Raw genomic sequence first — 26,763 nt, 5'->3', positions numbered from 1 at the left:
GCTGTGTAATGCTCATGGCTTATATCTTACTAAAATTCTTCCCGTTGACTATTTACAACACTACACAGTATTTATTATTATTATTATTATTGTTATTATCTATAATTACATTTAAATGGCATTGCATACATGTAAAATTAAATGCTATTTCACATTATTTGACCAGTAGCAGTTACACTCATCTGAACAGGTCAGCCACCTGTTTAAAGCCCGATCACAGTTGAAATCTTGAAATGAAGGGCCTTTAATGGCCAAAACATTAACCTGGACAACATTTTAACAGCTGGTTGGCTCAGATTTTATTCTTTTCATTGCATTCACATGCTGCAGTGGACAGTGGACAATTTAGCTTCAGTCCATGTGTGTTTATTGACAACAGGGTTATAACCTGGACACGTTAGCTCGTCGGTATGAAAACAGGTGACTGTTATTACGTGCGTCTTCCCCGGACTCCGAGTCAAACAGCGGCGGTGTTAATGAAGCAGCGTCAGGCTGCTCACCGTCAGTGAAACACTCGGTGAAATCACGGATTAACGTTAAATATATGACGAGCCGCGAGCGATGCAGCTATAACCTATCTACCTATAACACCTGTAAAAATGAAGCAATGCTACCACGCTAGCAAGCGTTAGCTAGCCGGCTATGAGCCACTAAGCTGCTAACTATCGCCAAAAGGCACCATTTAAGTTTTTTCCCCCATGGCATCCTGGATCAAGGCTTTCAGCAGCTTTTGGACGTTTGAGGTAGGAACGTAGGAAGCGCCATCATTATGAAAAGTAGCCGGCGAGTATTTTGATCCCGTCCGTCCGTCTGTCCCTCTTCTTCTTCTTCTTCTGGCCCACCAGGTGAATTAAGTGCCTTTGGCGGAGTTACAATGCATAGTAGGCTACCGCCACCTACTGCACCGGAGGTGTAACTACAAGCAACATTCACAGTCCCATTGCTTTTATGAGCGGTCGAGCGAGTCAAAAGCCGAAAAATCCATTTGTGGCGGACGTAATTCTTTCGTGGCGGGCCGCCACAAATAAATGAATGTGTGGGAAACACACACACACACACACACACACACACCCACACACACACACACACACTTGTAATTGTTGCCTTCTTGAGACCTGAGAAAAATGCCTACCTCTTTAGGACCACCCTTTCTAGATATATAAAGATTTGTATTTATAACATTAACAATAAATACATACTGTGCAAATATAAAAAATATTTGTTTTTACAACATTAACAATATATACAAACTATGTAAATATAAAAAGGGTTTTTAATCTTCATTATTGACTTCAAGTTATTACAGTATGTCCCTATATACATATTTATTTATATATTTTATAAATTTTGACTAAAAGGCGGCACATTTAAATTTCTTACATACACTTATTACATATGTTGGCCAGAGAGGGAGAACTTAAATTTCTTACACACACTTGTTATTTCATATGTTGACCAGAGGGGGAGCACTTCAAATTTTAACACCCACTTGTTATGTCATACATTGACCAGACACAGTCAATGTGAAAAAGCCCTCCTTTTTGGGACCACCCTCATTTTGATAGATGTCACCACCAGGGGCGCAAATGAGACATTCTCTATTAGATGCAATGTTATTGGGACCATGATTTATGTCATCACTTGTTCACACCTCCTCATATGGAAGATACTTTTCCTTCTTCATGTCTCAAGAAGGCTAGAAATACAACAACACACACACACATTTGCATTCAATGGAAGACTGGGTTCATGTGAACAACATACCATGGCCATCATACACTTGATGTATCTCCCAAGTGAGAAACTGCTGGACTACTCATAATTAAATTTCTAACACAGACATCAAAGTGCATATAGGATCTTTTTTAAAAGCAGGGGGGGAAAAAAACTATGACAATAAAGACATGACAGCAGCTGTTATATAAAACCTAAAAAAAAAAAAATCACAGCCTTGGAGCACGTGCTGGTTTGTTACGTTTACATCTTGCAACATCAAACATTTATTTTAGGGGTGTAACGGTACGTGTATTTGTATTGAACCGTTTCGGTACGGGGGTTTCGGTTCGGTTCGGAGGTGTACCGAACGAGTTTCCACACGAACATATTAAGTAGCCGCCTCCGCTTCCTTCTGCCTCTGTCTCTGTCAGTACTCTACACAGCACCCAGCATTGTCCCACCCACACAACCATCTGATTGGTTACAAACAGAGAGGTAACAGCCAATCAGCAGTGCGTATTCAGAGCGCATGTAGTCAGTGCTTAGTGTTTAGCAGGTAAGCATCAGGCAGCGGACTCTCCCCAAATGATAATAAACACCTCCCAGTCAACTACTAGTAACATCACTATGAGCCCGTTGACCTTCTAGAAATATAAAAGGCAGCTCAGCTCGCTCGCAGTCCTGGCTCGAGGTGAAGGCTAATTCGCTTTTAGCGTAACGTTAGCTCATTTTGCGGTGTGTGTGTGCGCGTGTTACGGACAGCAAAGCCCTGTCTGTTATTTTACTTTACCTTTTTCTGTGTTGATTGAGCTGTGTTGAAGCAGCAAACAAGGACATTATGTTAAATGAAAAGTTTCTGTCTCTAATAGTTGATATAATAATGTAACTGCATCATTAAGCCTACATGAACTCCATGGTGTTCAGGGATGAATAGTCTCTCCTGTTGCTATTGTACTATTTTTTCAGCTATAGTTACATTAATCATTAGTAATGGAGCAGCCTAGTTTTGAATGGCAGGGTCCCTGCTATCACATGTTGATAAAAATATAACATTTACATAAGAAAAATCCACTACAGGCTTCCCAAATGCTGTAATAAATTAAGCATGATGAGTTGACTTGAAACTGTTTAATGTTGCACTTTTTATATGTAGAAGAAAAGTTTTGTCATTGTATTAAATCTGAGCAACAATTTGAGGCAGTTTAATGTTGATTAACGTGGGCAGAATTATTACAGTGTTCCCAATGTTAAAAGGATAAAGCCATTGTTTATAAATTTGGTAAATAAATAACCAAAAAAATTTATTTTGTTGTTTTCTTACTGTACCTAAAATTAACTGAACCGTGACCTCTAAACCGAGGTACGTACCGAACCGAAATTTTTGTGTACCGTTACACCTCTTGTATGATTTTTTTTCTTCTTAAATGCAAACATGTTTTTTTTATTTGTATTTGATCCCCCACAGACCAGTTATGTGTTGGTGAAGCACACCGGCCCTTTAAAGGGGAACTGCACTGCCTGTCGTTCACAATCTTTATGAAAGACATGACGGCGGATGGATTTTAATTTTTGAATACATTCTAAATATTAAATAAACATAAAAAGAAGTCCGCTCACAGCAGAGCCAGTGAGAGGTCCTCTATTCCGCCCATAAAATCTGATAAATAACCATCCAAAAAGCGCCAACATTTACATTTGGTGATTTGAATATTAACAAGTATTAGTGATATTGTTATTATAAGCGTCACCTCATACCAACTATTTATAGTGGCAACGTAATCCCTACAGTGTGTCCCTATGAGGTCTGCTGCTTCCTCGCTTCCCTACTCCTTGTAAATCTATTCTAGATCATAAATCATGCATCTCACTAGGGCTGGGCGATATATCGAATATACTCAATATATCGAATATACTCGATATATCGCGGGTTTGTCTCTGTGCGATATAGAAAATGACTTTCTCACAAAGACATAAAACAAGCGCACCTTCTTACATACGTCACATACTGTCGCACGTGCAACGTAACACGCCCTCGCGGAGCAGAGAGGTAGCGGAACGGGTAACGTCAGCTGTTGTGCTAGCGGTGCGGTGCGAGTGGTAATACGAGAGAAAGAAGGTGCGAATCTGGTAACAAATGGAGGAAGAATAATTAATTCCCAAGAAAAACAGCAGGGGGTCCATCGTCTGGCGGTGGTTTGGCTTCAAGCGGGAAGATGTTAAACAGACAACCGTAATATGTCAAGTATGCGGCAAAAGCGTTGCTACAAAAAGTAGCATTACTGCTAATGTGTAGCACATACTTGCCAACCCCCCCGATTTTCCCGGGAGACTCCCGAATTTCAGTGCCCCTCCCGAAAATCTCCCGGGGCAACCATTCTCCCGAATTTCTCCCGATTTTCACCCGGACAACAATATTGGGGGCGTCACGTCCGCTTTTCCTCCATACAAACAGCGTGCTGGCCCAGTCACGTAATGTATGCGGCTTTTACACGCACACACAAGTGAATGCAATGCATACTTGACCGTACAGGTCACACTGAGGGTGGCCGTATAAACAACTTTAACACTGTTACAAATATGCGCCACACTGTGAACCCACACCAAACAAGAATGACAAACACATTTCGGATGAACATCCGCACCGTAACACAACAGAACAAATACCCAGAATCCCTTGCAGCACTAACTCTTCCGGGACGCTACAATATACACCCCCCGGTATCACCAAACCCCGCCCCCCAACCCTGCGCCCACTTCAAACCCCCCATCTCCCGAATTCGGAGGTCTCAAGGTTGGCAAGTATGGTGTAGCATCATTTGAAAAGTCACCCACTAGAGAATGAAGAGTGCTTGAAACTCCGCATGTCAACATCTCCGTTCGGTGCCACACCAACAAAATGCCAAAGCACCCATTTCCACATCAACACCGTATGAAAAAAATAGTCAACAACAGAAGGAGATAACGTCCGCAGAAACCTACCACATAGTGAAGGATATACACTATTTAATTTCCTATTATGCAGCTCATTTGTATTTGGCAGTTATTGAACTATCTTGTGTGACATCATGCACAAAAGTGCACTTTATTTGTTTTCAACTATTGTAGTGGCGTTCTGTACAAAAAGTGCACTTTAATTTAGTGTTGTTTTGATATGTCATCTTAGTGACATCATGCACAAAAGTGCACTAATAGCTTGTTTTAAAATGTCTCTGACAATCTTGCACTTTCTGTTTTCGAAATGACATGAATGTTTGTGCCACTGCTTAATAACTGTTTAATAAATACACTTTTGATCAATTGACTTAGTTGTGATTTCCCTCTCTGCATGAAAGTTTAAAAGTAGCATATATTAATGCAGTATGAACAATAATGTTTTAATGTAGACACATAGAATCATCATACTGCTGTGATTATATGCATCAAGTGTTCATTCCAGGCTAAGGCAAAATATCCAGATATATTTTGTGTATCGTGACATGGCCTAAAAATATTGAGATATTAATAAAGGGCCATATCGCCCAGCCCTACATCTCACCTGAACAAAAGAAGTCCTGAGTAGGTATTCCGATAAGTTGGTACACTTTGACAGCCATTTAGGACCTGGAACTGGCAAGAACGACACGAAAAGCGATGGTTGCCCCGCCCCTTTGCAAGGATTATGAGGCTTTTTTCACCTAAATGGGAATATATGGGAGGAGACCCTGCCCCAAGTGGAGGAGTTCAAGTACCTCGGAGTCTTGTACCACGAGTGAGGGAAAAGTGGATCGTGAGATCGACAGGCGGATCGGTGCGGCGTCTTCAGTAATGCAGAAGCTGTATCGATCCGTTGTGGTGAAGAAGGAGCTGAGCCGGAAGGGAAAGCTCTCAATTTACCGGTCGATCTACTTTCCCATCCTCACCTATGGTCATGAGCTTTGGGTTATGACCGAAAGGACAAGATCACGGGTACAGGCGGCCAAAATGAGTTTCCTCCGCCGCGTGGCGGGGCTCTCCCTTAGAGATAGGGTGAGAAGTTCTGTCATCCGGGAGGAGCTCAAAGTAAAGCCGCTGCTCCTCCACATCGAGAGGAGCCAGATGAGGTGGTTTGGGCATCTGGTCAGGATGCCACCCGAACGCCTCCCTAGGGAGGTGTTTAGGGTAGGAGGCCACGGGGAAGACCCAGGACACGTTGGGAAGACTATGTCTCCCGGCTGGCCTGGGAACGCCTCGGGATCCCCCGGGAAGAGCTGGACGAAGTGGCTGGGGAGAGGAAAGTCTGGGCTTCCCTGCTTAGGCTGCTGCCACCGCGACCTGACCTACGATAAGCGGAAGAAGATGGATGGATGGATGGGAATATATGGACATCCCAGCAGTCTGCATCCTAATGACAGCAGACATTGTACAGTAAGTGATGTGTTTATTTTGTCTGTTGGCTGTCATGAAGTCTGCAGTGAGTAGTAATTGGTAGGGCTGTGAATCGTTGGGTGTCCCACGATTCGATTCAATATCGATTCTTGGGGTCACGATTAGATTCAAAATCGATTTTTTTTTTTTTAATTCAACACGATTCTCGATTCAAAAACAATTTTTTCTCTATTCATTCAATACATAGGATGTCAGCAGGATCTACCCCAGTCTGCTGACATGCAAGCAGAGTAGTAGATTTTTGTAAAAAGCTTTTATAATTGTAAAGGACAATGTTTTATCAACTGATTGCAACAATATAAATTTGTTTTAACTATTAAATGAACCAAACATATGACTTATTTTATCTTTGTGAAAATATTGGACACAGTGTGTTGTCAAGCTTATGAGATGCGATGCAAGTGTAAGCCACTGTGACACTATTGTTCTTTTATTTATCTAATGATAATGTCAATGAGGGATTTTTAATCACTGCTATGTTGAAACTGTAACTAATATTGATACTGTTGATAATATTCATTTTTGTTTCACTACTTTTGGTTTGTTCTGTGTCGTGTTTGTGTCTCCTCTCAATTGCTCTGTTTTTTGCAGTTCTGAGTGTTGCTGGGTCGGGTTTGGTTTTGGAATCGGATTGCATTGTTATGGTATTGCTGTGTATTGTTTTGTTGGATTGATTAATTATTAATCGATTTTTTAAAAATGAGAATCGATTCTGAATTGCACAATGTGACAATCGCGATTCGAATTGATTTTTTCCCACACCCCTAGTAATTAGTATTTGCATAATTTAGATTAAAATCATATTGATTGATGTGAGTGTGAATGTTGTCTGTCTGTCTGTGTTGGCCCTGCGATGAAGTGGCGACTTGTCCAGGGTGTACCCCACCTTCCGCCCGATTGTAGCTGAGATAGCCTCCAGCGCCCCCCTCGACCCCGAAGGGAATAAGCGGTAGAAAATGGATGGATGGATGATTTCATTAAGCCCAATTTATAATCTAAAAGGAAAAGCAAAGGTGCAGTAATTCTGGTAATTACGGTAACAGCAGACGTTACGTGGGGATTCTGGGTAATCAACATATTGCAATGGGTCACCGGAACATGGCAAGCAACAGTAGAAGTGAGTTGAATGAACAGGATACCGGTACACCACAAGTGAAGGACGGGAATACTTTAAGGGGGAAGAAGAACAGAAAGTTTGACTTAAAGTTCAAGCTAGCGGTTGTGAAGTATGCGGAGCAGAATTCTGGTTTGGCAGCGGCCAGGCAGTTTAACGTTGACCCAAAACGTGTACGAGAATGGAAACAAAAAAAGGGATAACTACTATCTCAGTCGGCAATCGATGGAAAACGGGCTCGCTTATCTGGTGGGTGTAGCAGGAGTCGGCAACCCAAAATGTTGAAAGAGCCATATTGGACCAAAAATACAAAAACAAATCTGTCTGGAGCCGCAAACAATTAAAAGCCATATTACATACAGATAGTGTATCATGAGATATAAATTGAATTAAGAGGACTTAAAGGAAACTAAATGACCTCATCTATACCTACAAATGAGGCATAATGATGCAATATGTACATATAGCTAGCCTAAATAGCATGTTAGCATCGATTAGCCTGCAGTCATGCACTGACCAAATATGTCCGATTAGCACTCCACACAAGTCAATAACATCAACAAAACTTTGTGCATTCACGCACAACATTAAAAGTTTGGTGTACAAAATGAGGCAGAAAAATAAGTGGCATAAAACACGTCCTAGAAAGTCGGAGAAAGTTATACATGTAAACAAACTACGGTGAGTTCAAGGACCGCCAAAATTAGTAGGACAAAGCGGCGCTCACCAAATACTCGAATCAGTGAAGCACGTTTAATATAAACAGTGTGCTTTATAACAATTAGGGAGGTTTGTGTCATGTTTGTCCTCCAACAGAAACCATATTAAAACAAAAATTATATTTTTTCCCCTTATTTTTCATACATTTTTTAAAAAGCTCCAGAGAGCCACTAGGGCGGCGCTAAAGAGCCGCATGCGGCTCGAGAGCCGCGGGTTGCCGACCCCTGGGATGTAGGAAGAAAGTGAGCGACGAGCTTGATGCTAATTTATGTCAGTGGGTACATCACGTATGCTGCTTTATTTAAAACTTGGAGTACTGTAGCCTTTATTTTATTTAAGTGACAGTATTATTGTTCTGTTTTAATGGTGTGTTTTATACTTGAGTACTTAGTACCATAATTGTATTTTTCCCCGTAGGCTGCTTTATCTAAAAAGTTTATTTATTTTTAGTATTGGTATTCTATTTCAGTGGTCCCCAACCTTTTTGTAGCTGAGGACCGGTCAACGCTTGAAAATGTGTCCCACGGACTGGGGGGGCGGGTAATTTATTTATTTATTTTATTTTTTATTCATAAAGAAATACAATCATGTGTACTTACGGACTGTATCCCTGCAGACTGTATTGATCTATATTGATATATAATGTATATATTGTGTTTTTTACGTTGATTTAATAAAAAATAAAAAATATATACATTTTTTTAAATGTATTTATTTATTTATTTTAATTTCTTGTGCGGCCCGGTACCAATCGGTCCGGTGGTTGGGGACCACTGTTCTATTTGACAATTGTTGCACTACTGCCATGTTGAGTGAGGCCTTGTTGATCTCTTGTCTTTTGATAGCCTACCTCATGTTGATCTCTTGTTTTTTTTGTTTGTATATTTACAATAGCTTTTACTTTTAAAGTTTTTTGTATGAAAAAAAAAATACTGGACAGTAACCATTGTAACCAAATAATGGCCTGGTGCAGGCTGGTGCAAAAATAAATAAAAGCCTTGTGCAAATAACCGCCCATGTCTTAATAGCCGCCCGGGGTCCGACCCCATTTTGTGAAATAAACGCCCGGGCTACTATTTGGTAATATACGGTATTTACTAGGGCTGCAACAACTAATCGATTAAAATCGATTATAAAAATAGTTGGCGATTAATTTAGTCATCGATTCGTTGAAACTATGCTATGCGCATGCGCAGAGGCAATTTTTTTTATTTATTTTTTTTATAAACCTTTATTTTTAAACTGCAACTTTTACAAACAGCTGAGAAACAATACTCAAAATAAGTACAATAACAGTACAAAACAGTGCCAGGGAGGCGCTGAGGCTACATCTCATGAGGTGGAGGTAAGCTAGCCAATGATGTGGTCATGTGCAGCTCACGTGACGACGCCGTCTGCTTTGCTGGAAACATTCGAAAAATGGCGCAGGAACACAGTACGGATATTTTAGCGGAAAAACATCTTGAGGTTATTGCTTCAATGGAGAAAAGTGTACGACCTAAGTCGTTAAAAGTTAGGGAACACTTCACTTTAAAGACTTCAAAGAAGAGCGTTTCCCGCAAAATGGCGCGGAAGTACAACATTGCTTCAGGAGCACCTGAAAAGGAAACATGTTGGAGGCATGGATGAAGGGAAGAACTCACTGTACGTAACTTTTTAAGTCCATAGTGGCAACAGGCATTCATGAGCTCAGCTTTTTTGTGAGTAACGTTAACGTTATGCCTTTGTTGCAACGCGGGGCTGATAATGTGACTCCGTTTTGAGAGAGAAAACGCACTGTTACCAATTTGGAAATAAACGTAACGGACAGAAATATCTCAGGTTGGTTTCATAATGGATCAATGTAGCCGGCCCGATAAAGCTATATAAATATATTTAGATTTGAGTGACGCTTTAGTATAACTAAACGTTATGAAGGTGCTGGAATATTTCATGCTATTATTCAGAGGCAGCCTAAAATGAATCCTTTATTATTCACAACAGAAACGTGTACAATATCTGATCCAGTTCTGATCTGATGAGTTACATTTCTGTGTTATTATTGCTGTATGCTGCATCCCCAATGTCCAGAACATGGTGCCAGTATGCTGTTTTTTTTTTCTCAATAAAATACTGGAAAGGATAGAAATGTAGTTTGTCTCTTTTATCCGATTATTAATCGATTAATCGAAGTAATAATCGACAGATTAATCGATTATCAAATTAATCGTTAGTTGCAGCCCTAGTATTTACATTTGATTATTTACAAACCGGGGAGGTAGGATGTGGAAGGGAGGGTGTTAGTTTAGGGTTGAAGTTGCCTGGACACACATATTGGTCAAGTAATAAAATATTTGACGCTGAGGTGTAAAGCTTGCATTAGGATACAAAAAGACTGACTAAGGTGTCACCTAGCAAAATATGTTAATAGTAAAATATACGTAAAAATGTTGCATGATAATGTTAGCATGCATCAAGGACCTGATTATGACTCTTTGTGTATACCTAAAGCAGGGGTCTCAGACACGCGGCCCGCGAAACGTTATTTTGCAGCCCGCACATTAATATGAAACTTTTATGTTAGTGCGGCCCGCGAGTTTTATATGAATGGCGCTTGACAGCGTCATACTTGCAACCCTCCCGATTTTTCCGGGAGACTCACGAATTTCAGGGCAACCATTGAATGTCTGCCGATTTTCACCCAAACAACAATATTAAGGGCATGCCGTGATGGCACTGCCTTTAGCGCCCTCTACAACCTGTACAAACAGCTTGCCAGCCCAGTCATATGTTGTATTAGGCTTCTGTACACACACGTAAACGACTGCAAGACATACTTGATCAACAGCCACACAGGTCACACTGTGGGTGGCCGTATAAACAAGTTTAACACTGTTACAAATGTGTGCCACACTGTGAACCCACACCAAAAAAGAATGACAAACACATTTCGGGAGAAAATGCACACCGTAACACAACAGAACAAATACCAAGAATCCCATGCAGCCCTAACTCTTCCGGGCTACAATATACACCCCCCGCTACCACCAAACCCCCCCCCATTAGATTTTTTTTAAGAAATCTTTTCTTGCGGCCCAGCCACACCCAGTTTCTGCATCCAGTGGCCCCCAGGTAAATTGAGTTTGTGACCCCTGACCTAAAGGCTAGCCTACTAGTGTAGCATGCTAACAGATAGTATTCATCAAGTATCAAAATATTTGACTCCCACATACTGTAATGCATGATACACGTTTGTGAGGGGAAAACCTACATAACCAGCAAATATTATTATTGCCACCCTGTAAATAAAGTCATCGGTTAGTACTAGAGATGTCCGATAATATCGGAAATTATCGGTATCGTTTTTTTAATTATCGGTATGGGTTTTTTGGTTGTTTTTTTTATTAAATCAACATAAAAAACACAAGATACACTTACAATTAATGCACCAACCCAAAAAAACCTCTCTCCCCCATTTACACTCATTCACACAAAAGGGTTGTTTCTTTCTGTTATTAATATTCTGGTTCCTCCATTATATATCAATATATATCAATGCAGTCTGCAAGGGATACAGTCCGTAAGCACACATGATTGTGCGTGCTGCTGGTCCACTAATAGCACTAACCTTTAACAGTTAATTTTACTCATTTTCATTAATTACTATTCTATGTAACTGTATTATTTTTTATTCAAGAAAATGTTTTTAATTTATTTATCTTATTTTACTAATTTTTTTAAAAAGGACCTTATCTTCACCATACCTGGTTGTCCAAATTAGGCATAATAATGTGTTAATTCCACAACCGTATATATCGGTATCAGTTGATATCGTTATCGGTTGATATCGGTATCGGTAATTAAGAGTTGGACAATATCGGAATATCGGCGGAAAAAGCCATTATCGGACATCCCTAGTTATTAGAATGAATGATGCTTTCGAGGCAGAGCGATGGTGTACCTAATGAAGTGGCCTGAGCGTATGTCATCGTTAACATGAGCGCTGTGGCGCGCGCATGCTAATGTTAGCTGCGGACGGGCACCTGCTGCCTAGCAACCGTTGCCATGGGAGCCGTCGCGCGCGCGCACACGTACACGTGTACGTAGAGACACAACACCGATGCGTGGGTAACGCGCGACCACGTGACCACTAGTCAGCCCCCCTCGTTAGCTAGCTAGCTAACTAACTAACGGCTACGTTTCCCCTGAAAGACTCACCGTAAAGTCCGTCTCGTACCAAAAGAGAGGGCGGCGGGAGGAGGAGAACCGACTGGGAGCCGTTCGTTGGACCGGAGGGAGAGCAGTCCGCTGCGGGCTCTCCGGAGGACCTTGTTGCCGCCGAGAGGACGTCGAGTGGACTGAAGTGCTCGCGCCGGGCTCCCGCTTTAGTTGGCAGCGAGGGGCGGGGCTAAGGCAACGTAAACAAGTGCTCGTGCGTGAGGTGGGCGGGGCCTCACGCTGCAGCAATTTATATAAGAAAAAGAAAAACACTTATAAGTTCTGTACTATTTCTTCAAATAAAGTCAGTGTTTTATATTATTCATTTTATATTTATAAAAAATTTTTTACATTTGTCTTCCGCTTTTGTCAACTTATTCGCACTTTTTTGTGACTGACATTCCATCCGTCTTCCTTGCTTGTCCAGCTGAAAACGGAAAAAAAGACACACTCACATCCTCCAACACAGTGTTTTTCAACCTTTTTTGAGCCAAGGCACATTTTTTGCGTTGAAAAAAACCCACACACCACCAGTAGAAATCATAAAAAAACGAAACTCAGTTGACAGTAAAAAGTTGTTGTCGCAATCGTTGGATATGACTATAAACCATAACCAAGCATGCATCACTATAGCTCTTATCTCAAAGTAGGTGTACTGTCACCTGTCACATCACATCGTGACTTATTCTGAGTTTTTTGCTGTTTTCCTGTGTGTAGTGTTTTACTTCTTATTGTCTTGCGCTCCTATTTTGGTGGCTTTTTCTCTTTTTTCTGTATTTTCCTGTAGCAGTTTCATGTCTTCCTTTGAGCGATATTTCCCGCATCTACTTTGTTTTTGCATTCAAGAATATTTCAGTTGTTTTTATCCTTCTTTGTGGGGACATTGTTGATTGTCATGTCATGTTCGGATGTACATTGTGGAAGCCATCTTTGTTCCACAGTCTTTGCTGTCGTCCAGCATTCTGTTTTTATTTACTTTGTAGCCAGTTCAGTTTTAGTTTCGTTCTGCATAGCCTTCCCTAAGCTTCTATGCATTTTCTTAGGGGCACTCACCTTTTGTTTATTTTTGGTTTAAGCATTAGACACAATTTTACCTGCACGCTGCCTCCCGCTGTTTCCGACATCTACAAAGCAATTAGCACGGGGAGGGAGGTTTTTTGGGTTGGTGCACTAATTGTAAGTGTATCTTGTGTTTTTTATGTTGATTTAATAAAAAAAATAAAAAATAAAAAAAACCACCAAAAAAACCCGATACCGATAATAAAAAAAACAATACCGATAATTTCCGATATTACATTTTAAAGCATTTATCGGCCGATAATATCGACATCTCTAGTTAGCATACATCGAGGACCAGATTATGACTCTTGTGTAAATCCTAAAGGCTAGCCTACTCGCATAGAATGCTACCAGGTAGCATTCGTCAAGTAAAAGAATATTTGACGCTAAATTTGAAAAATAAATAAATAAATAAATAACGGCTATCATGCTAATATTAGAACGCTAACATTTTTCTGTTGTGGCCCGTTCAAATGTGGACACCCCTGAACTCGTCCATCGCTGAGGTCAGCAAAATTATCATTTATTGACAAAATAACCCAGGACCTTGTGAGTACAAGATGTCATCTCAAACCAACGCCTGACACTTGCTGCAGTTGAGTAAACAAACACCACCCCGCCACTTTGTGAAAATACGGTCTGGCTGGTGCGCCCTCTCTCATTCTCACACACACACACACACACACACACACACACACTGGTTATCATTTGGAATGGGGACCAAGTTGTTGATCATCACTTGTGGGGACCACCCTTTCTACAGGTTGTGGAGGCATAAAAAAAAGTAGGTAAAATGACCACTGCCCAGTTAGCTCATACACATTTTTAAATCTCTGGATTGATGACGTAATGTGCTGATCATTCTTACTGGGGACCCTGGGGAAAAGGAGTTAATATGGTTCATGGGGACCATATTTAAATAATTTTGCATAATTCACACAAATTTGTACCTGTTAGGGTTAGGGTTAATAATAATAATAAATGGATTAGATTTTATATCGCGCTTTTCTATTATTAGATACTCAAAGCGCTCACAGAGAAGTGGGAACCCATCATTCATTCACACCTGGTGGTGGTAAGCTACATTTGTAGCCACAGCTGCCCTGGGGTAGACATGTTTTATGGGTCAAAGCTTAAAAACCACTTAGGCATCTTCAGAATGGATCTGACTATCATTTGAAAAGTTTCCCTTTAGGGTGGTGTTTTTCAACCGTTTTTGAGCCAAGGCACGTTTTTTGCGTTGAAAAAATTCGGAGGCACACCACCAGCAGGAATCATTAAAGGGGAACATTATCACCAGACCTATGTAAGCGTCAATATATACCTTGATGTTGCAGAAAAAAGACCATATATATATATATCTAAATGGGTGAATTTTGGCGAATTAAACGCCTTTCTATTATTCGCTCTTGGAGCGATGACGTCACAACGTGACGTCACATCGGGAAGCAATCCGCCATTTTCTCAAACACCGAGTCAAATCAGCTCTGTTATTTTCCGTTTTTTCGACTGTTTTCCGTACCTTGGAGACATCATGCCTCGTCGGTGTGTTGTCGGAGGGTGTAACAACACGAACAGGGACGGATTCAAGTTGCACCAGTGGCCCAAAGATGCGAAAGTGGCAAGAAATTGGACGTTTGTTCCGCACACTTTACCCACGAAAGCTATGCTACGACAGAGATGGCAAGAATGTGTGGATATCCTGCGACACTCAAAGCAGATGCATTTCCAACGATAAAGTCAAAGAAATCTGCCGCCAGACCCCCAGGAAAAGAGAGCGGATGAGGGTATGTCTACAGAATATATTAATTGATGAAAACTGGGCTGTCTGCACTCTCAAAGTGCATGTTGTTGCCAAATGTATTTCATATACTGTAAACCTAGTTCATAGTTGTTAGTTTCCTTTAATGCCAAACAAACACATACCAATCGTTGGTTAGAAGGCGATCGGCAAATTCGTCCTCGCTTTCTCCCGTGTCGCTGGCTGTCGTGTCGTTTTCGCTTGCATACGGTTCAAACCGATATGGCTCAATAGCTTCAGTTTCTTCTTCAATTTAGTTTTCGCTACCTTTCTCTACACTACAACCATCCGTTTCAATACATGCGTAGTCTGTTGAATCGCTTAAGCCGCTGAAATCCGAGTCTGAATCCGAGCTAATGTCGCTATAAACTTGCTGTTCTATCCGCCATGTTTGTTTGTGTTGGCTTCACTATGTGACGTCACAGGAAAATGGACGGGTGGTTAAAATCAGGCACTTTGAAGCTTTTTTTAGGGATATTGCGTGATGGGTAACATTTTGAAAAAAACTTCGAAAAATAAAATAAGCAACTGGGAACTGATTTTTAATGGTTTTAACCCTTCTGAAATTGTGATAATGTTCCCCTTTAAAAAACGAAACACAGTTGACAGTAAAAGGTTTAAAGTCAATTGTTGGGTATGACTTTAAACCATAACCAAGCATGCATCAATGTTGCTCTTGTCTCAAAGTAGGTGTACTGTCACTACCTGTCACATCACTTATTTTGAGTTTTTTGCTGTTTTCCTGTGTGTAGTGTTTTAGTTCTTGTCTTGCGCTCCTAATTTGGTGGCTTTTTCTCTTTTTTTGGTATTTTCCTATAGCAGTTTCATGTCTTCCTTGACCGCTATTCCCCACACCTGCTTTGTTTTAGCAATCAAGAATATTTCAGTTGTTTTTATCCTTCTTTGTGGGGACATTGTCGATTGTCATGTCATGTTCGGATGTACTTTGTGGACGCCGTCTTTGCTCCACAGTAAGTCTTTGCTGTTGTCCAGCATTCTGTTTTTGTTTACTTTATACCCAGTTCCGTTTTAGTTTCGTTCTGCATAGCCTTCCCTAAGCTTCAATGCCTTTTCTTAGGGACCTTTTGTTTATTTTTGGTTTAAGCATTAGATACCTTTTTACCTGCACGCTGCCTCCCGACATCTACAAAGCAATTAGCTACCGGCTGCCACCTACTGATATGGAAGAGTATTACACGGTTACTCTGCCGAGCTCTCGACAGCACCGACACTCAACAACAACACATCATTTGCAGACTATAATTACTGGTTTGCAAAAAATATTTTTAACCCAAATAGGTGAAACTAGATGATCTCCCACGGCACACCAGACTGTATCTCACGGCACACAGTGGTTGAAAAATACTGCTTTAGGGGACCTGTTTTTTTGTCCCCATACCGTCAGAGGTCCCCTAAAGGTGACTGTGTAAACAGAGCGATGTCCCCATTAAGTAAGCATTGCCAGAACACACACACACACACACACACACACACACACACACACACACACACACACACACACACACACACACACACACTATCATTTGGAATGGGGACCAAGTTGTTGATCATCACTTGTAGGGACCACCCTTTCTACAGGTTGTGGAGGCATAAAGAAAAGTAGGCAAAAAGGCCACTGCCTAGCTACTGAGGACCATTTAAGAAGAAAAAAAAAGTTAAAATAAATATGACATAATGGTCAGAATACAGCACTACAGCTGTCCTCTTATAGGAAGTTTCACCACTTAAATGTTAAAGCAAATCCTGCATCTTCTGTGACATTACTGAAAACTGCTATTTAGCAGTAATGAAGTTGTTAGCAACTCCAACTATGGAAAATTCTTAATTATGAATCATACTTTAAGGTAATAATGTTTTAAAATCATGCTGTATGAAAATGTCATCCTAAGGAACACTAAACCAGATTTTGTTTTTGGATAAATATATTAGTTTTAACTAATAATGGATACCATACAGAATCACAGCACAATTAATGATTAAACCTTTTTAAATGATTGACATCATTTAAAAAGGTTTCCCTTTAGGGCAGTGTTTTTCAACCTTTTTTGAGGCAAGGCACTTTTTTTTTAAATTTAAAAATCCGGAGGCAACCCACCAGCAGAAAACGTTAAAAAAATGAAACTCCACCAGGTCCTCCTCGCCCCTTATTTTGAGTTTGTTGGTGTTTTCCAGTGTGTAGTGCTTTAGTTCTTGTTTTGTGCTGTTATTTTGGTGTTTTCCTGTAGCAGTTTCATGTCTTCCTTTGAGCGCTATTCCCCGCACCTGCTTTGTGTTAGCAAGCAAGGCTATTTAAGTTGTTGCTATTCTTCATTGTCATGTCATGTACGGATGTACAAACCCCGTTTCCATATGAGTTGGGAAATTGTGTTAGACGTAAATATAAACGGAATACAATGATTTGCAAATCCTTTTCAACCCATATTCAATTGAATGCACTACAGAGACAAGATATTTGATGTTGAAACTCATAAACTTTATTTTTTTTTTGCAAATAATAATTAACTTAGAATTTCATGGCTGCAACACGTGCCAAAGTAGTTGGGAAAGGGCATGTTCACCACTGTGTTACATGGCCTTTCCTTTTAACAACACTCAGTAAACATTTGGGAACTGAGAAGACACATTTTTGAAGCTTCTCAGGTGGAATTCTTTCCCATTCTTGCTTGATGTACAGCTTAAGTTGTTCAACAGTCCGGGGGTCTCCGTTGTGGTATTTTAGGCTTCATAATGCGCCACACATTTTCAATGGGAGACAGGTCTGGACTACAGGCAGGCCAGTCTAGTACCCGCACTCTTTTACTATGAAGCCACGTGGATGTAACACGTGGCTTGGCATTGTCTTGCTGAAATAAGCAGGGGCGTCCATGGTAAAGTTGCTTGGATGGCAACATATGTTGCTCCAAAACCTGTATGTACCTTTCAGCATTAATGGCGCCTTCACAGATGTGTAAGTTACCCATGTCTTGGGCACTAATACACCCCCATACCATCACAGATGCTGGCTTTTTAACTTTGCGCCTATAACAATCCGGATGGTTCTTTTCCTCTTTGGTCCGGAGGACACGACGTCCACAGTTTCCAAAAACAATTTGAAATGTGGACTCGTCACACCACAGAACTCTTTTCCACTTCGTATCAGTCCATCTTAGATGAGCTCAGGCCCAGCGAAGCCGACGGCGTTTCTGGGTGTTGTTGATAAACGGTTTTCGCCTTGCATAGGAGAGTTTTAACTTGCACTTACAGATGTAGCGACCAACTGTAGTTACTGACAGTGGGTTTCTGAAGTGTTCCTGAGCCCATGTGATGATATCCTTTACACACTGATGTCACTTGTTGATGCAGTACAGCCTGAGGGATCGAAGGTCACGGGCTTAGCTGCTTACGTGCAGTGATTTCTCCAGATTCTCTGAACCCTTTGATGATATTACGGACCGTAGATAGTGAAATCCCTAAATTCCTTGCAATAGCTGGTTGAGAAAGGTTTTTCTTAAACTGTTCAACAATTTGCTCACGCATTTGTTGACAAAGTGGTGACCCTCGCCCCATCCTTGTTTGTGAATGACTGAGCTTTTCATGGAATCTACTTTTATACCCAATCATGGCACCCACCTGTTCCCAATTTGCCTGTTCACCTGTGGGATGTTCCAAATAAGTGTTTGATGAGCATTCTTCAACTTTATCAGTTTTTACAGCCACCTTTCCAAACTTCTTTGTCACGTGTTGCTGGCATCAAATTCTAAAGTTAATGATTATTTGCAAAAAAAAAAAAAAATGTATTAGTTTGAACATCAAATATGTTGTCTTTGTAGCATATTCAACTGAATATGGGTTGAAAATGATTTGCAAATCATTGTATTCCGTTTATATTTACATTTGACACAATTTCCCAACTCATATGGAAACGGGGTTTGTACATGGGGCGGTATAGCTCGGTTGGTAGAGTGGCCGTGCCAGCAACTTGAGGGTTCCAGGTTCGATCCCCGCTTCCGCCATCCTAGTCACTGCCATTGTGTCCTTGGGCAAGACACTTTACCCACCTGCTCCCAGTGACACCCACATTAGTTTAAATGTAACTTAGATATTGGGTTTTCACTACGTAAAGCGCTTTGAGTCACTAGAAAAAAGCACTATATAAATATAATTCACACTACTTTGTGTACGCCGTCTCTGCTCCACACGCTGCAAGTTTTTGCTGTCATCCAGCATTCTGTTTGTTTACTTTGTAGCCAGTTCAGTTTTACTGTCGTTTTACATAGCCGTCCCTATGCGTCATTGCCTTTTCCTTTCCCTTTTGTTCATTTTTGTCTTAAGCGTTACGTACCTTTTTACCTGCACGCTGGGGTCTGCATATTGGGATCACAGTCCTCCAGCCGAGTTCTACACAGCACGGACACTAAGGAACGGCACAGTATTTGCAGATTAGAATTATTGATTTGCAAAAAAAAAGCATTTTTTGGATCAATTAGGGGAAGTTGCATAATTTCCCGCGGCACACTAGAGTGGTTGAACATCACTGCTTTAGGGGACCTGTTTTTTTTGTCCCCATACCGTCAGAGGTCCCCTAAAGGTGACTGTGCAAACAGAGCGATGTCCCCATTAAGTAAGCATTGCCAGAGCAAGCACACACACACACACACACACACACACACACACACACACACACACACACACACACACACACAGTGTGACCATCTGCTGACCAGTAGGATGACAACACATAGCGCTGACGTCATCAAGTTAGTGCGTCAAACAAAACACGCCGGTCACAACTTTAGCGTTTAATGAGCGGCCTCCTTGAACGCCGTCTTGCCTTTAAAAGGAGATTGAAAGAACCTCGCTGGTGTGCTATCAAAATTACAACTTTTTACACCTTCTTGTACAAGAATAGAAAACTTTCATCATGTTTACATTGTGTGTGGTGAACGCACAACCCTGCGGTGACATCATCAGTCTTGTCCTCTGGAAATGCAGTTAGTGGAAATGTTCGTCCCATTACTTTTAGTGAAAGCGTGGTTTGTGGTTTTTATCTTCCCCTTGGTGATTAAAAAGTAAAAAAAAAAAAACTGGGTGTGACGCTGACATGAAGGGATGCTAATGCTAAGCTAATGCTAGGTGTGTAAGTCAGTGCCAGCGGCGTACGGACAGGTGCCTGATGATTGACAGCTCTCGCAGCAGCCGCCTGATTCGCTGCTTGAGCTGCGGGAGGCGGGACAAAGGCTCGGGAGGCTCCAGCTCGCCAGAGTGGTCCAGCCAGGACTCCAACACTGGCGGGCGAGGACACACAAAAAAAGGGTTTAGTTGACAAATATGAAGAAAAGGACCACCATGTATCCCACCAGGCACCATGTAAGTGCAGAAGTAGTTGAAGTGGCACTGTTAATAGGAAAACACTACTGCCACCTAGTGGTCTTTTATAGGCATTGCTGGAGTTATGAATAACACTTTCCTATAGTGGACATTGAGTCTGCTTGCATCAGACGCTCACTGAGCTCAAGTCTCATCATAAAGAGCATTATTTCACCGCCACGTTTACCTTCCTCATTGCAAATATTCCTTAATTAACTATTACGTTTTTATACTAACATTTTAGTTATGTTATTAACTATTATACTTTTTTATGTTACTATTATACTTTTTATGTTATTAACTATTATACTTTTTTTTAAAGAACCATTATAGTTATTTATGTTATTAACTATTATACTTTTTATGTTATTTACAATTATACTGTTTTTTAAATAACTATTAGTTTTTTGTTATTAACTATTATACTTATGTTATTAACTATTATACTTTTTTTTTTAAATCACTATTATACTTTTTTACGTTATTAACTATTATAGTTTTTATGTTATTAACTATTATACTTTTTATGTTTTTAACTTTTATACTTTTTATGTTACTATTATACTTTTTATGTTAACTATTATACTTTTTATGTTAACTATTATATTTCTTTTTTTTTTTTTTATATTACACTTTTTGTTATTAACTATTATACTTTTTAAGTTATTAACTATTATAATTTGTATGTTATTAACCATTGTACTTTAAAAAAAAAAAAACCGTATAGTTTATGGTAACCATTATACTTTTTATGTTATTAACTATTATAATGTTTATGTTAACTATTATATTTTTTATGTTAAAAACTATTACACTTTTTCTTTTAAAAATAACTATTATAGTTATTTATGTTATTAACTATTGTAGTTTTGTATGTTATTAACTGTTATACTTTTTATGTTACTATTATACTTTTTATGTTTTTAACTATTATACTTTTTTTTTTTAAATAACTATTATACTTTTTTATGTTATTAACTATTATACTTTATTTGTTACTATTACAGTTTTTAGGTTATCAACTATTATATTTTTTAGGTTATTAACGGTTATAGTTATTACCTTAATAACTATTGTACTTTTTATTTGATTAACTATTATACTTTTTATGTTACTATTATATTGTTTATGTTATTAACTATTATAATAATGACTATTAACGTTTTTATGTTATTAACGATTATAGTATTGACTTTTAACGTTTTTATGTTATTAACTATTGTACTGTTTTTGATATTAACTATTATACTTTATTAACTATTATAGTTTAGATTTTTATTAACTATTATAGTTTTTATGTTATCAACTATTAGTTTGTATGTTATTAACTATTAGAGTTTATATTATAACATTATAGTTTTTATGTAGCTATAACAATTCTAATTATGTTATTAACTATTAGTTTTTATATTATTTAACTACAATATTTATGTTATTGCTTATTATAGTTTTTATATTATGACAATTATATTTTTTAACATATTATTCATAACCAGCCTTTCTCCCCGCCCCCTATATTTTGTTACAGGGCTGGTTATGAATAATACGATGGTAATAAATGTCACTTTAACATTTGCAATGATGGGCGTCAAAAGGGGGGACATAGGTCCATCTTTTGGGGCATTCCACTGCGTTTGGAAAAAGGGGCGGGGTTTACGTCTCACCGTCCAGGTCTTTCTCCACCAGGTCCATCCTGGTGCAGATATGCTGGTGTAGACACTCCACGTGGTCCAGCAGGTTGAGCTGGCACTCGGTGGCCGAGGTCACGTGACCATGTGACCTTCTGTCCTCGCCGTGCCCGTCTGCGTCTTCGTCCTCCCGCTTCACTTCCTGTAAGGAGCGATGGTCGCCATAGAAACATCAGTTTTCTTTCTGTGTGTGGAGGAAGACTGCGAAGATTCACGTGAAAATAGGTCACCGGCGGTGGTGGTGTCACGTTGCCATAGCAACAGCAGCAGTCTGCTGTGCAAAGCCTCTCTTTCAGATACTTCTCCCAGCATCACCTGGGCTTGACCACGTACGCCGCGCACGCTGACTCAAAGATGGAGGATGTAGTAGTACTCAATAAACGATTGGGAACTGAGGAAACTAATTGTTGAAGCTTTGAAAGTGGAATTCTTTCCCATTCTTGTTTTATGTAGAGCTTCAGTCGTTCAACAGTCCGGGGTCTCCGCTGTCGTATTTTACGCTTCATAATGCACCACACATTTTCGATGGGAGACAGGTCTGGACTGCAGGCGAGCCAGGAAAAGTACCTGCACTCTTTTTTCACGAAGCCACGCTGAATGTGGCTTGGCATTGTCTTGCTGAAATAAGCAGGGGCGTCCATGAAAAAGACGGCGCTTAGATGGCAGCATATGTTGTTCCAAAACCTGTATGTACCTTTCAGCATTAATGGTGCCTTCACAGATGTGTAAATTACCCATGCTTTGGGCACTAATGCACCCCCATACCATCACAGATGCTGGCTTTTGAACTTTGCTCAATAACAGTCTGTATGGTTCGCTTCCCCTTTGGTCCGGATGACACGATGTCGAATAGGGACGGCGTGGCGCAGTGGGAGAGTAGCCGTGCGCAACCCGAGGGTCCCTGGTTCAATCCCCACCTAGTACCAACCTCGTCATGTCCGTTGTGTCCTGAGCAAGACACTTCACCCTTGCTCCTGATGGGTGCTGGTTAGCGCCTTGCATGGCAGCTCCCTCCATCAGTGTGTGAATGTGTGTGTGAATGGGTAAATGTGGAAGTAGTGTCAAAGCGCTTTGAGTACCTTGAAGGTAGAAAAGCGCTATACAAGTACAACCCATTTATCATTTATCATTTATCATTTCCAAAAACAATTTGAAATGTGGACTCGTCAGACCACAGAACACTTTTCCACTTTGCATTAGTCCATCTTAGATGATCTCGGGCCCAGAGAAGCCGGTGGCATTTCTGGATGTTGTTGATAAATGGCGTTCGCTTTGCATAATAGAGCTTTAACTTGCACTTACAGATATAGCGACCAACTGTATTTAGTGACAGTGGTTTTCTGAAGTGTTCCTGAGCCCATGTGGTGATATCCTTTAGAGATTGATGTCGGTTTTTGATACAGTGCCGTCTGAGGGATCGAAGGTCACGGTCATTCAATGTTGGTTTCCGACCATGCCGCTTACGTGGAGTGATTTCTCCAGATTCTATGAACCTTTTGATGATATTATGGACCGTAGATGGTGAAATCCCTAAATTTCTTGCAGTTGTGGACACAGGGGTGTACCTCGCCCCATCCTTTCTTGTGAAAGACTGAGCATTTTTTGGGAAGCTGTTTTTATACCCAATCGTGGCACCCACCTGTTCCCAATTAGCCTGCACACCTGTGGGATGTTCCAAATAAGTGTTTAATGAGCATTCCTCAACTTTATCAGTATTTATTGCCACCTTTCCCAACTTCTTTGTCACTTGTTGCTGGCATCAAATTCTAAAGTTAATGATTATTTGCAAAAAAAAAAACGTTTATCAGTTTGAACATCAAATATGTTGTCTTTGTTGCATATTCAACTGAATATGGTTGAAAATGATTTGCAAATCATTGTATTCCGTTTATATTTACATCTAACACAATTTCCCAACTCATATGGAAACGGGGTTTGTAGATGAAAAACATAGCATGCTTAAGTTAGCTGGCCAGCATGCTATCGTTTGCATTCCGACAGTTAACAAATGTCACATACCAAGTTATATGACTCTGGTGTAAACAGTAGCAAAACTAGCTCAAAAAGTTAGCATGCTAATGTTTGCATGCTAACAGTTAGCTTGTGTCACATATCAAGTTATATGACTCTAAGGTGTATGGCTGGGAAATTAGAGTAAAAAGTGTAAAATTAGCTTTAAAAAAAGTTAGCACTTTAATGTTAGCATGCTAACAGAGTAAGAAGTGTCACATACCAGGTAAATGACTGTAGGGTAAACGGTTGCAAAAATAGCTCAAAAAGCTTGCACTTTCATGGTAGCACGCTAGCATGCTAATGTTAACATGCTAACAGTTATCTTGTTTCACATACCAAGGTATATGACTGCAAGGTGTATCGCTGCAAAATTAGAGAAAAAATTGTAACATTTGAAAAAAAATTAGCACTTTATTGTTAGTGTGCAAGCATGCTAACAGTTAGCTTGTGTCACATACCAAGTTATAGGACTAAGGTGTATGGTTGGAGAATTAGAGTAAATAGTGTAAAATTAGCTAAAAAATGTAGCACTTTAATGTTAGCAGGCTAACATTAAGTGTCACATACCAGGTTAAATGACTGTAGGGTAAACGGCTGCAAAATTTGCTCAAAAAGCTTGCACTTTAATGGTAGCACGCTAGCATGCTAATGTTAATATGCTAACAGGTAGCTTGTTTCACATACTAAGTTATATGACTGGAAGGTGTATCGCTGTGGAATTAGTGAAAGAAAGTGTAAAATTTGGGGGAAAAAGTTAGCACTTTATTGTTAGCGTGCTAGCATGCTAACAGTTAGCTTGTGTCACATACCAAGTTATGGGACTAAGGTGTATGGTTGGCGAATTAGAGTAAATAATGTCACATTAGCTAAAAAAGTTAGCACTTTCATGTTAGCATGCTAACAAAGTAAAAAGTGTCACATACCAGGTTAAATGACTGTAGGGTAAACGGTTGCAAAATTTGCTCAAAAAGCTCACACTTTAATGGTAGCACACTAGCATGCTAACATTAATATGCTAACAGTTAGCTTGTTTGACATACCAAGTTATATGACTGCAAGGTGCATCGCTGCAAGATTTGACAAAAAAGTGTAAAATTTGAAAAAAAAGTTAGCACTTTATTGTTAGCGTGCTAGCATGCTAACAGTTAGCTTGTGTCACATACCAAATTATAGGACTAAGGTGTATGGTTGGAGAATTAGAGTAAATAATGTCAAATTAGCTAAAAAAGTTAGCACTTTCATGTTAGTATGCTAACAGAGTAACAAGTGTCACATACCAGGTTAAATGACTGTAGGGTAAACGGTTGCAGAATTTGCTCAAAAACCTCACACTTCAATGATAGCACGCTAGCATGCTAACGTTAATATGCTAACAGTTAGCTTGTTTCATATACCAAGTTATCTGACTGCAAGGTGTATCGCTGCAAAATTTGAGAAAAAAAGTGTAAAATTTGAAAAAAGTTAGCACTTTATTGTTAGCGTGCTAGCATGCTAACAGTTAGCTTGTGTCACATACCAAATTATAGGACTAAGGTGTATGGTTGGAGAATTAGAGTAAATAGTGTAAAAAATTAGCTAAAAAATTTAGCACTTTAATGTTAGCAGGCTAACATTAAGTGTCACATATCAGGTTAAATGACTGTAGGGTAAACGGTTGCAAAATTTGCTCAAAAAACTCAAACTTTAATGGTAGCACGCTAGCATGCTAATGTTAATATGCTAACAGTTAGCTTGTTTCACATACTAAGTTATAGTAGAGACAGCCCTCGCAAAAATGACTAATGATCTACTGCTAACGATGGATTCTGATGCGTCATCTATGTTGCTGCTTCTTGATCTTAGCGCTGCTTTCGATACCGTCGATCATAACATTTTATTAGAGCGTATCAAAACACGTATTGGTATGTCAGACTTAGCCTTGTCGTGGTTTAACTCTTATCTTACTGACAGGATGCAGTGCGTCTCCCATAAAAATGTGACCTCGGACTATGTTAAGGTAACGTGCGGCGTCCCCCAAGGTTCGGTTCTTGGCCCTGCATTCTTTAGTACTTACATGCTGCCGCTAGGCGACATCATACGCAAATACGGTGTTAGCTTTCATTGCTATGCTGATGACACCCAACTCTACATGCCCCTAAAGCTGACCAACACGCCGGATTGTAGTCAGCTGGAGGCGTGTCTTAATGAAATTAAACAATGGATGTCCGCTAACTTCTTGCAACTCAACACTAAGAAAACGGAAATGCTGATTATCGGTCCTGCTAAACACCGACATTTATTTGATAATACCACCTTAACATTTGACAACCAAACAATTACACAAAGCGACTCAGTAAAGAATCTGGGTATTATCTTCGACCCAACTCTCTCCTTTGAGTCACACATTAAGAGTGTTACTAAAACGGCCTTCTTTCATCTCCGTAATATCGCTAAAATTCGTTCCATTTTGTCCACTAGCGACGCTGAGATCATTATTCATGCGTTCGTTACGTCTCGTCTCGATTACTGTAACGTATTATTTTCGGGTCTCCCTATGTCTAGCATTAAAAGATTACAGTTGGTACAAAATGCGGCTGCTAGACTTTTGACAAGAACAAGAAAGTTTGATCATATTACGCCTATACTGGCTCACCTGCACTGGCTTCCTGTGCACTTAAGATGCGACTTTAAGGTTTTACTACTTA

At 39.9% G+C, this 26,763-nt stretch overlaps 2 protein-coding genes across 3 annotated transcripts in view; both read right to left on the bottom strand.

Annotated features, from left to right (window-relative positions):
* LOC133571271 (protein NDRG3-like) overlaps positions 1-12,313 on the bottom strand; it is a 68,293-nt gene extending 55,980 nt beyond the window's left edge. The window contains exon 1 of the mRNA XM_061924220.1: positions 12,152-12,313. The gene's annotated coding sequence lies outside the window, so the exon portion shown is untranslated. The remainder of the gene's footprint in view (positions 1-12,151) is intronic.
* A 7,484-nt stretch (positions 12,314-19,797) lies between these two features.
* LOC133571245 (PHD finger protein 20-like) overlaps positions 19,798-26,763 on the bottom strand; it is a 46,640-nt gene continuing 39,674 nt past the window's right edge. For both annotated transcript variants that reach the window (XM_061924219.1, XM_061924218.2), the window contains exons 16-17: positions 22,043-22,208; positions 19,798-20,296 (exon numbers count right to left, since the gene is read on the bottom strand). In XM_061924219.1, the coding sequence (XP_061780203.1) occupies positions 20,154-20,296; positions 22,043-22,208 (309 nt within the window). In that variant the 3' untranslated portion in view covers positions 19,798-20,153. The remainder of the gene's footprint in view (positions 20,297-22,042; positions 22,209-26,763) is intronic.

The sequence above is a fragment of the Nerophis lumbriciformis genome, linkage group LG01 (assembly GCF_033978685.3).
Source record: "Nerophis lumbriciformis linkage group LG01, RoL_Nlum_v2.1, whole genome shotgun sequence".
Lineage (NCBI taxonomy): Eukaryota > Metazoa > Chordata > Actinopteri > Syngnathiformes > Syngnathidae > Nerophis > Nerophis lumbriciformis.
Note: the sequence above shows the minus strand (reverse complement) of the source record. Positions and strands in the feature narration are given on the sequence as shown.